The sequence below is a fragment of the Oratosquilla oratoria genome, chromosome 8 (assembly GCF_046742065.1).
Source record: "Oratosquilla oratoria isolate Oo_2021 chromosome 8, ASM4674206v1, whole genome shotgun sequence".
NCBI lineage: Eukaryota > Metazoa > Arthropoda > Malacostraca > Stomatopoda > Squillidae > Oratosquilla > Oratosquilla oratoria.
This window is the reverse complement of record NC_134784.1, coordinates 65,020,599-65,033,098: the sequence shown is the minus strand read 5'-3', so window position 1 is coordinate 65,033,098 and position 12,500 is coordinate 65,020,599. Positions and strand designations below refer to the sequence as shown.

Below are 12,500 nucleotides of genomic sequence, written 5' to 3'. Positions count from 1 at the left end.
TGTTTGAGATGAAATGTCCTAGAAGTATGGGAAGGGTTGGATAAGAAAAGGGGGAATGAGGAGAAGAGCGGGATTGGAAAAAGAGATGATAGATAGAGCTGATGAAAAAGTATTGGAATGATTCGAAGAAATGGAAAGAAAGGGTGAAGGAAGATTAGTGAAAGAGGGGTGGAAGGCAGAGGTAGAGGAAGTGGATTTGAGGGGACGGTCAAGGATGAGATGGATGGATGGGGTGAAATGAGCGTTGAGCAAGAGGGGAATGTCTGTTGAGGAAGGAAGGTGAGAAAGCAGGAGATAGGGATGAGTGGAGAGTGGCTGTGTATAGATGATACTGTTGTGTATGGAAGGGAAGGGAGGGGGATTGGGGGGGGGAGTAGGGGGTGCTTATGTGTGAATGATATTTTGACACATCCCGAAGGGACTTTTCCCCGTCTTCAATGTTTCTTCATGAGGGAACGAAGGAGCGGGGTCGCCGATTAAATGAAGCGGCCTTGCTGTGGGTGTACTGCATCTTGCTGCATTACCTCTGACCCAGGAGAGTGGGTGGGATGCAGGGAGGACCGATCATCCTTGAGGAGCTAAGATGAGAGGGGAGGAAAGGGTGTTGGGTGGAAGTGGAGTGGGTGGTATTGGGTACGTGCCTTTGACTTGGCTACCTCCCTTATTAGGGGGAAAAAGCTTTTGGTATGTAGATAGGTAGATAGATAAATAGATAGATAGATAGATAGATAGGTATATATATATGTATATATATATATATATATATATATATATATATATATATATATTTACTGTATATATATATTTATATATAAATATATATATATATATATATATATATATATATATATATATATATGTATGTATAGATAGATAGATAGATAGATAGATAGATGAATAGATAGAGAGATAGGTAGATAGATAGAGAGATAAATAGATAGATAGAGAGATAGGTAGATAGATAGATAGAGAAACATATAGATAGATAGATGGATAGATAAATAAAAATTGAAGGAGGAGAGATATTTCTCAGAAAACATCTAATAGAGAATGATTGAGAAGTGGGGCAGGACAAATTAATTTTACAAACTGGCAAACAAAGAATGGAAATTAAGTTTCTTACATAAGTACATTTCTGTGGAAGAGGACGACAAGGGGATCTACAAGAAGCGACTGAATAAAGGATCTAATAGTGTCGTGCCTACTTATCAACCTACGAGTGCCTCTACATCTACCGTTATCTATGCCTCTACCGCTATCTCTATTCTCACCTCTATCTCTCTCTGTCTCTCTTTGTCCATCTCCTTCGAATGGGGTGTGTTGAAGGTTTATGCGGTCAGTACGTTTGTGAACTAAGTGACATCCCTACACACCAGTCACACAGCATTCTTATACGAGTAAAGACTAGTATTCACTATATATATATATATATATATATATATATATATATATATATATATATATATATATATATAGTACGTTTGTGAACTAAGTGACATTCCTACACACAAGTCACACATCATTCTTTTGCGAGAAAAGACTAGTATTCACTATATATATATGTATATGTATATGTATATGTATGTATATATATATGTATATACAATCCATCCTTAAAGCTTACATTTACCGCCTGTATGACACCACCTCTTCACTGTTTTATTGTCCTCAAGGATAAAGCTATTGATAATCACCGACAAAATACCACTACTATTATTCTCCATTTCTTTTTATAATAAACATAAAGAACAAGAGTATCCCATCATATCAAGGAACATCAAGCTAGTAATGTTCTTTTGTCCCAAATGCAGAGAACAGTGACCCTTACTCACACTCAAGTTCATCCGCATGGTTGTCTGGACAATCGGGCCATCCGTCGCACCAGTAGAAGCGATGGACCCGCGCCCCAGATCCACAGACCACAAAATCCTCTGTAAATATACGAAAAGAAAGGTCGATATATATTAAGTCTGGAATTAGTGTTGGGCAGATGTTAACTTGTTGTTTGAAATTAACTTTTACCTTTAGTTGCTGACTTACCGGCCATGAACTCAGATTGTTCAGGCCTCTGAAACTTATGCATACGGTTAAACGGCCCGTTCTGGCAATACATGCGTGAGTGCCTTGTAATGTAATACCACGGTTATTTTGACAATTTTGTCAGTTCCCTTTTGCCTTCCGGAGAAGGACATCCGATCCCCTTTTCTAATCTGCAGGAATGATACCGGAATGTCAAACCGCAGGTATCATAGCATGCAAACGTGGCCTCAACCTCGACTTTCGGTAACTCTACGCTGACGTTGCAGATGCCGACAGCTTTTCCTCTCTTCAATTCATTCACGCTTTCACATAACCAGTCAAAGAGGCCGGAGTTTCGTCTGCTGATGGATCGGCAACCATAACCCGAAGAACAGCTAAGAGAAGCTTTCCTCTCGGAGGAGGGTCAGCCATGTCTAACTGCTCAAAAAGTAAGTGACCCATGAACTTTATATCCGTTCATATCTGGTGCTAGATGCCCATCGTCTTGTCGGACTGTGCTCACCTGGGCCACAGATTTGGAGCGGAGTTTCTTCGGGGATCGACAAGAAGGTCTGAGGTCACTGATATTGAAATAGCACTCGAAATCTTCACTAATTTCTCCTGGCATACCTCTCCTTATTCCTCCTCAATGGAACTCTACTCGTCTGTGTCAGAGTCCTATCTTGGATGCGCCAATCTGACACAACGACTCATTTCTATAGTCTCACGTACCACATGCAATTCTGTACCACTCTTTGATCTTGGATGCTCTGCAATGCACTCTCCGGCACCTTTAATAGTTCTACGTTTGAAGAATCCTACTGATCTTCATGACCCTCAAGATTGTCAAACAATTGGAATCGATTGGAGACTACCCCCGCACACCCTTGTCTACATGCATTATTCCTTTTCAGATGAGGTCTTGGTGGATAACATACCGAGAATCGCGTGGATTTGAAATGTATCCTGAGTGTTGTAACCTATCGGTTCGAAAGATTATGAAAGTAATGTTGTAATCTCATGTGATATTATAATTACATGTATACATTTATGTGACTAAGGTAAATTGACATTATATATCTTTAATTGGTTAATGCATAATTATAACTATTCGTAAGTACGAACGTACCGTACGTAGAGAGGTCCGTTTTGCACGCCTCCTGAGACCGCGGGCGTGATTCTCCTAATGGAGGTGTGAGAGCATAAGTACTACATTCTCCACAAATCCTGAGGTGAGTGCTTGGTAGAGCTTGGGCTTCCCGAATGTATTCCTTAAGTGACGTCATTGTGAGAATCAACACCGTGTGAGATCGAAACCTTTATTGGCACGACGTTTCGCTTGCTACAGTTTTATCAAGTACAGACATATGGCAAACACTCTGAGTACACATAGTCCGACGGGGAAGGAACTGGGAGAGGTTATCAGGGAGGGGTGGGTGGTAGGTGGAGGGGTGGAGGGGGGTGAGAAGGGGACGGGTGGGACTTGGTGGAGATAAAGGAGGACATTTAGGAAAGTTTGTTGAAGTGAACTAAGGGGGACATTTCATACATTTGTGTTTCAAGTGACATCATACCCGGTCGAATATATAATGAAACACAGAAGGGCGTGCAAGAGAGTAGGTATGTGATTCACCGAGAGTCAAATGTGAACTTCTCCTTTCTTCAAGACCCTAAGGGTACTTCTTCATCCCCTCAGCTGAACAATGTCGCGCGACTCCTCTTCAAGACTTAACAATAACGTTGAAGTCCTTCCTTCAGCCTCGTAACAACGTGGAGGTCCTTCTTCAATTCCTGGACTAATCAAATTTTTACACCTCCGTACTACGTGAAAGTCCTTCTTCAAATCGACAAAAGATAATTGTCTGACTCTAAGATAAGTGAGTCTGCCCTTTTGTCGATCTTCGGCAATCAGTGTAGTGAATTTTCAGTTGAGGTGTTATCCTCTCCGCCTCTCGCTCTTACTTGAGTAACATGTTTCTGGCTTATAATCGAAGTGATTAACATAGTTAAGACCATTGATATAAACTTAATGTATGAATAATATTTTGTAATGAAATTTGTAAATGAAAAAAAAAATCAGGGTTTTTCTCCCGATTTGAAAAGAACCTTACGAATTTGTCTCAATATTCTCGTTAATTTAGGGTAACATTAGTAAGGTGATTAAGTTCTAAAAGAGTGTTGTGATACTGCTAAACAATGAAGCTCTGCTAGATCCTCCAAAAAGGACTAACAAGTATGTGATTTGTCTCCATTGGCATACCTCTAGCACCACTTTACTAATTCCTTAGGTGTAGCTTTAGTCTTTAGGACCAAGAACCAGTAACTTTCAATCGTCTAGAGGCTACACTTTGCAAAATTCAGAAGGAGAGAAGTTTTATTGCTCCTGATTTTGGAACCTGTGTCCAGTAAAAATAAAACTCCATCTTGATCTGATCCATCATCGAACATTTTAACATTATTTTTTCTTTGTACTGTTCTGTCTGTTGGCAGGCAATCTTGTTCATTTTTGTTAGGGGTCTCTTTCCGATAAAAGTGCAGAATCAACCTGCATTGATTTTGCTTTACACGTTTTCCCTAGAGGTTGGATACCTTGACCTCAAGGGTTCCGTATGAAGGCGTCTGGACATGGAACTGGATTTCCTTTTTGAAAGCCTCTTATGGGATTTCCATATTTGGCACCAGAGACTCTTCTTCAGTCCTACTTCTGTGCTTAAGGCTCCTGTCAAGGGTTGGATCCCTTTGTGCGTCGCTTACCTACCAGAGCGAGAAGAAAATGCACCTTTTATCTTGTTTGACAAGACAGAAGTCAAGTGCGGACTTAAAAAAAAAAGAAAAAAAAAAAAAATCTGGAGAGGTCAAGAATGGAAATCTGCCCCCCAAGAAATGGTCAAGAAGTCTCGCAGTGACTTTGGTCGAGGAGTAAGACGCTGAAAATAAGGGAGAGGAAAGGGAGAGAGAATAGGAAAAAGAGGATTAATAGGGAGACAGACGGAAAGGGATGTAGATGGAAGGTATTAATTACTTCGTAAACATCGCATGCTGAAGTGTATGGTGGGTTTTCGAAAACAAAAATGTAACGAAGAAATGGTCAAGGAATCTTCCAGAGACTTGTGCTGAGAATCAAGGCATACGGGAGGAAGTGGAAAAGGAGAATGGGGAGGAGGGAAAGGAAGGGGAGGAAGAAAAAGAAGTTGAAGAAAAATAGCGCTGCAGGCAAATATCGTTAACTCTTTTATTAACGTAGTTAACATCACAGTTCTGTGTCAGGTGCTAAGCAATTAATTCAACTTGATTTTTCAACGTGATTTTTCTTCTTCGTAAATTTTTCGTTTCTGCTGTGCATTGTTTTCATTTCGTTGTTGTTGAAGGTCTCACCTCAACTGAAGGCGTTATCACACTGGGACATTTTTGTTATCACACTGGGACATTTTACCTTCGACTGCTGGAACAGATATGCTGGAGGAAAATAATTTTCTTCCAGCATAAGATCAAATGACATTCTACGTAAACTGTTAACAACACAAAACAGTTCACCATAGTGATTTTAAGGCGTAAAAATTTTCAATTTTCACACTGAATGAGAATCCGACAAGAAATATAATTTTCACACGGGATGAGAATCCAAGAAATAATGGTCTCAAACTGTCAGGAAATAGATTTAATTTGGAAATGGGTAGAAACAACTTCGCCAACCGTGTAGTTAATGAATGGAATAAACTTCCTGCCTGTCATTTATTTTAAATTGTTTGTTTGTTTTTTGTTATTATTTTTATTATCATTATTATTTGCTTGATATTCATTTACTATTAGTAATCTGTCAATCTATTATCATTTGCTATTTACCAGCTTGTTTATCATTTAGCTATGCCTATGTATTTTGTTTATTAATATTTATATCATCTTAATCTTTATTTGTTTATTTATTTGGTTATTTATTCATTTATCATAATTATAATATTTTTCGCATCCGCCCTAGTTATGGACCATAAGGTCTCCTGTCGGCATGCTCCGCCTTTGTAATCCTTTGGAAGTGGGTGGTACCGCAGATTGATCGGCGGTCGGAGGAAAAGGAGCTTAGTGTGATAACTCCTTAAGACTTGCGGACCAGTAACAAAAGGGATAAGCAGAGAGTAAATCTGAGTAAAATTTGCCACAAAATCTATATTCTATACTATGCAGGAGGACTTGGTAGAGGGGCAAGAAGACGAGGAGGAAGAGGAACACGAAAAAGATACAGTGTTATGGAGAGGAACAAAAGGAGCAAAGGAGAAGAAACAATAGGAGAAAGAAGATAAAGAGAAAGAGAAAAAGAGAAAAGAGAAAGAGAAAAAGAAGCACCAGGAGGGGGCGAAGGAATCTGAGGAGAAGGAGAAAAAGGAAGAGAACGAGGGAGGAGGTGGAGGGAGGCAAGGAAGAAGAAGAAGAAGAAGTTGAGGAGAAGAAGCTGAGGGGCGGAAGTAAGGAGGGAAAATGGCCGGGACGTGAAAGGAAGGAAATTGACTAAGTTGTTCTCCCAAACGCTCTGCGCCGCCGCCAAAGAAGGAACATAGGAGGAGCGCTAACAAATGATATCGGGTCACCGCCACAGAGGGAAGTTAACATGAGAACGCTTCTGCAGAAAGGCTAAGGGTAAAGGGTCTATCATGCAACAGCCAAGGCAGGAAGAGGGGGATGGGGAGGGAGGCTAAGTGCTAGGAAGGAAGGAAGGAAGGAAGGAAGGAAGGAAGGAAGGAAGGATGAGGGAGGGAGACAGGGGGAGAGGCAGGGATTTATATAAAAAAAGTGTGGTAAGGAGAGAGAGAGAGAGAGAGAGAGAGAGAGAGAGAGAGAGAGAGAGAGAGAGAGAGAGAGAGAGAGAGAGAGAGAGAGAGAGAGAGAGATAGATAGAGAGAGAGAGAGAGAGAGAGAGAGAGAGAGAGAGAGAGAGAGAGAGAGAGAGAGAGAGAGAGAGAGAGAGAGAGAGAGAGAGAGAGAGAGAGAGAGAGAGGGGGGGGAGGGAATGGAGTTAAAGATGGAATCAAGAAGTTGGGGAGAAAGGCAGAAAGTTAGGAAGGAAGGAAGGGAGGAAGGAAATAGTGAGGGAGGGAGGGAGGGAGGTAGTTAAGAAGTCAGTGAGTAGTAAGTAGGACAAAACAGAAAAAAACGGGAGGGAGGATGGAAGGAATGGAAGGAAGGAAATGATAGGGGGAGGGGGAATTAAGGATGGAATGCAGGGAGAGAAGAGAATAGGCAGGAAGGGAACAAGGGAGAAGAGTGACGGAAATGACTAAGGTAAGGATAGAGGAAAGAAGACAAAGAGAAGGAAAGAAGGAAGGAAGGAAGGAAGGAAGGAGAGAGGGAAGGACGGAGTGAGGAGAGGAAGGAGAGAAGGAAGGACGGTGGGGGTTAAGGTAGGAGGAGGAATGGGGGAAGAGAGGGAGGAAGGGAGGGACAGAAAGAAAGAAGCAAAAACAAAATTAAGGAATATGGGCAGTTGGGGGCAAAATTAGTGAAAGTGACAGAGAGGAAATGGAAGACCATTGGAAGGAAGGATAGAGTGAAGGGGGGGGGGAGGGAAGGATAGAGTGAAGGGGGGGAAGGGAAGGATAGAGTGAAAGGGGGGGAAGGGAAGGATAGAGTGAAGGGGGGAGGGAAGGATAGAGTGAAAGGGGGGAAGGGAAGGATAGAGTGAAGGGGGGAGGAAGGATAGAGTGAAAGGGGGGAGGGAAGGATAGAGTGAAGCGGGGGAGGAAGGATAGAGTGAAAGGGGGGAGGGAAGGATAGAGTGAAGGGGGGGAGGGAAGGATAGAGTGAAGCGGGGGAGGGAAGGATAGAGTGAAGGGGGGAAGGGAAGGATAGAGTGAAGGGGGGAGGAAGGATAGAGTGAAGGGGGGGAGGGAAGGATAGAGTGAAAGGGGGGAGGGAAGGATAGAGTGAAGCGGGGGAGGGAAGGATAGAGTGAAGGGGGGGAGGGAAGGATAGAGTGAGAGGGGCGTGGGAGCGAAAGAGAAAATATAAAAAGGGAGGTAATAAAGGAGGCTGCAGGAATAGGGAAAAGGGAGGTGGGCGTGGAGAATGAACGTTACTATGACAGTTCTTGGAATAGAGGAAGTCGTATGACCTGCAACACATTTGATACCAAGGCGCACGCCAGCCAATTTCATCCTACAACTATTGAGGAAATCTTGACTTGAGCGGGGTTGTCATGTCTCCATGCCAGCCTACTCTATATAATCATCTGGGGTTGGCCAAAATGACTTGTATATTTATAAGTACTGATCTTCATCCATATGCTCCGGTTGTTTTCGTTCTCATTTGGAGAAATTTGGCAGCACCATCGGGGAACCGTTTGTTAACAATCCTTGCGGTGCTGCCACACATCATCCCTTGCGGTGTTGCCACACATCATCATAAACAGCTTAAGAAGCGCGAAAGTTTGTTTGCTTCCTCGGTTGCTAGCTGAGACAACGTTGCCATTTGTAAACGGATCTTTAGCAAGCTAAACACAGAGATTCAAATGCCTCCCAGAATAATGCACGAGTACAAACAAAGAAAACCCGGTTACGATCTTACGTTTGGCGCCCAAAACCTGAAACGCTGTCTATCCCAGAGCTCATGTTGATGAAAAATACACTTTTGATAGACCTCTACACTGCCATTTATTAAGAGATATTTTACAGATCTAACACGAAAGATCAAATCAATTCAAAATCCCAGATATACACTGTATCACTACACATTTTGAAAAAAAAAAGGCATGGAGGTTCATATGCAGCCCAAAATAGTTTTTACTCAAAGAAAACTCTTTGGGCGCGCATGACAAGAAATCTTAATCTCAAACGTCTAGTAGACTAAGACAATTTTCTGTTGGGATTTTACGTCGCCATTACTTAATGGATCAAAATGCATAAATAAAAGAAAATATAGTCCAAGTATCCTCTCTTATGTATCTGCTTGACACGAGGACAACGCTGGCTAACTTTTCTAGTAAAAGGTAGGTTTAAAATGCAGAGAATTGTTATCATGCTCATTCACTCGTGCTCGGAATTTCATCTAGAGAGATCTGGCAATTCTGCTGAGATAACCCGTGACGTTCTTTGTGGTGTTGCTACACCACTGCAGTAAAAAAAATCATATATTGAAAATCACTAGGTTGCTTCACTTTTCTAGAGGACTTTACAGAGACGTCACCATTACCAAGGGACCGACCGATTTTACTGAGGAGGCGCCCAAGAGAACCCGACAAGAAACAATGGTCTCAAACTTCGCCAACCGTGTAGTTAATGAATGGAATAAACTTCCTGCAGAAGCAGTGCAATGTAATTCAGTTGATAGTTTTAAGATTCGTTTAGATAAACACCTAAGCAAGATGCTGTAATGACTGCCATTTATTTTATATTATTTGTTTATTTGTTTATTATCATTTGTCTATTTATTACTATTTACTTGATTATAATTTATCATTATTTATCTGTCGATTTATTATTATTTACTATTTATCTGTTTATTTATTATTTATTATTCATCTGTTTATTTGTTATTTAACTTTACCTATTCATTTTTCATTTACTTTAATTATTATCATTGATGTTATCATAATTTTCATTTATCTTATTTATTTATTTATTTATCATTGTTATAATGTTTTTTCGCATCCGACCTAGTTATGGGCCCAAAGGTCTCCTGTCGGCATGCTCCTGCTTTGTAATCCTTTGTCTCACCAGAAAGGAACAGCAACAAAGAAAGTATTTCTGTAGAGACTGATTCATTTTTGGAGAACTATGTTACTACATATAGACGAAACTCTATACTTTTTGAACGCCAGAGTTGCATCGAGCCCTTAATATAACAATCCTGATGGCCGTATCCTCTACCCAAACTCACACCTACTCATAGGAATTTCTGTTTTATTGGAACAAACTTTTGATCACGCTTATTTGAGGGTGAGAGAAAAGTATGGAACATGGGTGAAAATTAGTGGATACATGACTAATAACTCCTGATATAGAAATGTACTTTCCCTCTCCTAGCTATTACCAATCTATTTTATTCATTCTGTGTACTCCTCAGTTGCGAAGTGGTTTATAGATTAATACTATTAGCTCATTTCGTACATTTTTTTTTATTCTACCTTCTACCCCATGTCAACCTCTTATTAAGTATTTTTCTTTTTTCAAGTTACATAATGTCATAAAAGTCTTGCTACCCTGAAGCAATTTCTTAGATATGTTACTCCACAATCACTCTTTAGGTACTGCGCATTCAGTAAAGAAAACATATCTTTGATATTATGATCCATAGAAGTTGCCTGGAAAGAAACTATAGAGTGCTGAGTAAAACTATTTTGTCAGTAGAGAGGAAACTCAGAGCCAAATAGAGACAGGAAAAAAATGCGAGCTAAAAATAATGACTAAGAGCCTTCGACTAATGGAAAATTCTGTCAATATTGGAAAAGAGAAACGAGGAAAGTGTTTCGTGAAAATTCGGTCGAGATTGGAGATTGCTTTTTTTCCACGATATCGCAATATTTGGGGCTAAACTTTTGGCAATATTTCCCACGATCTTCAGAAAATCTTGAGGTGCAAATTTGCTCTATAGGGAAGCTTTTCTGTCGCCGAAGAATAATATATGAAGAACTTGTTGTCAAAAGAAAATTAATTAAGACGTAAGAAACTTTTACAATACAGAGAGCTCCGTGAAGTCAAGATATAATTATGTTTATAACTTCCTCAATACAATGATACGTCTTCGTTTTTAAAGATCTTCAACCTTTGACTAGAACGAAATATTCAAAGGTTGTTGACGCAATGACGAAGAAGTCATAATTCCTTCACAAAGGAGAGGTCCCTTAGATAAATATATATTTTTTTACTCAATGTAATTACATAAGTTTTATGTAGTCAGTACTTAGTTACCTAGTGACAGTCTTACCGACCAGAGTCATGCAGTACTACTTTGTGATTGGAGGCTATTCCCTACTCGATAAAAGATTGTGATTACTTTTTATCTTTTACTACGCCGCCATTGTGCTACATTCTTTAAATCTCCCCCTTTTACAACCTCTACGACTCCACCTCTTTTGAGACGACAGAATTGCTCCTTATTATTTCTGATTTTTTGGAAACCAAAACTCACGAGTGTACCCCTTATCGGCAGGACGAACAAAATCAGTTGTAAATTATGTATTCTGCGCTGGTGGGGTGATCAGAAACGTGCTATTCCCACATCATCTTAGCTGTGTATTTCATTCCCGCCCTCCTCTCCAAATCTCTACAATGGAGGTTAGTTACCTGCCCCCAACAGACCAAGCACATAAGGCACAGGTAACAACTTCGCCGATAGCTACGCACCTCCTAGCTCAGACAACTCACCCTCCTCTTCAGCTACGGTTATACTTGTCAACGGAATGTTTGGAGTCTAACCTTATGGTTAGACAAGCATTCGTCCATCTAACCCTATCTTTGGACGAGTGATGAGACTATTTTAGACGAGTTCAACTTGCCGTTGGAGATGCTTGTTTCTGCCTGAAAGAACATCAACAAACTCCTGTGCTACGCTGTGAGCTCCTTTCTCTGAAGAAGAAAGATAATGGAAGACACTATCACAAATATATATATATGTATATATGTATATATGTATATATATATACATATATATACATATATATATATATATATATATATATATATATATATATATGTGTGTGTGTGTGTGTGTGTGTATGTATATATACATATATATATATATATATATGTATACACATATATACATATATACATAGATATATATATATATATATATATGTATATATATAAGTTCTAAGTTCTTATTTACAAACTTTAGCATCTCTTTCTGTCATCTTACCGGTCTCTTTCCTCAAGGTTATTCCATGTATTTTCGAGGATATCTGTTCTCTTCTATTCTTTTCATTCTTCCATTCTTCATTTTTGTAATTTGAATTGTACAGGGATTCCAAATTATAAAGAGTATTGAAATCAACTAATATTAATCAACTCGCTACACTAGTCTTCCAGGCCTCATTAATTCTTTTGTAACTGTAACAATCCCCAGTCTTAAGGGTTCTGCATTTATTAGAAGGAAAACATTTTGGGGTGGAATCGCGTGGAAGCGACTGGCGCCTTAGAGAGATGAGATCACTCAGTCTAAGTCAGGATAAATCTTCTAAAGCAGTGATTTACAAACTGGTACGCAAAGGCTTTACGGGTGGTACGAGAGTAGGAGCTGCCTAGTGTAGGCCTTATGGTCTCTTGCGGTCTCCTTCATTCTTATGTTCTTATGTAAAACGTCGCGTAGCGACTCACAGGCACAGACGGTTCTCTACCTGCCTCCGTATTGTGAAAGTGTGTCTTATCACTTAGTAAATAACATTTAATTTTGTATTTCTTCATTGTGCATCCCTAGCATTAGAATTTGATGAATGAATTGTGTTCTTTGCTGTTGGTTCTTCTGTGTGTTCTAATGAATAATTTGAAATCGGGTCT

The 12,500-nt window shown here is 40.0% G+C and overlaps 1 protein-coding gene across 1 annotated transcript in view; it reads right to left on the bottom strand.

Moving 5' to 3' along the window:
- The window catches only part of LOC143027416 (G-protein coupled receptor GRL101-like), a 184,952-nt gene that overhangs the window by 125,073 nt on the left and 47,379 nt on the right, over nucleotides 1-12,500 (bottom strand). The window contains exons 6-7 of the mRNA XM_076188701.1: nucleotides 3,982-3,996; nucleotides 1,833-1,931 (exon numbers count right to left, since the gene is read on the bottom strand). Coding sequence (XP_076044816.1) covers nucleotides 1,833-1,931; nucleotides 3,982-3,996 — 114 coding nt within the window. The remainder of the gene's footprint in view (nucleotides 1-1,832; nucleotides 1,932-3,981; nucleotides 3,997-12,500) is intronic.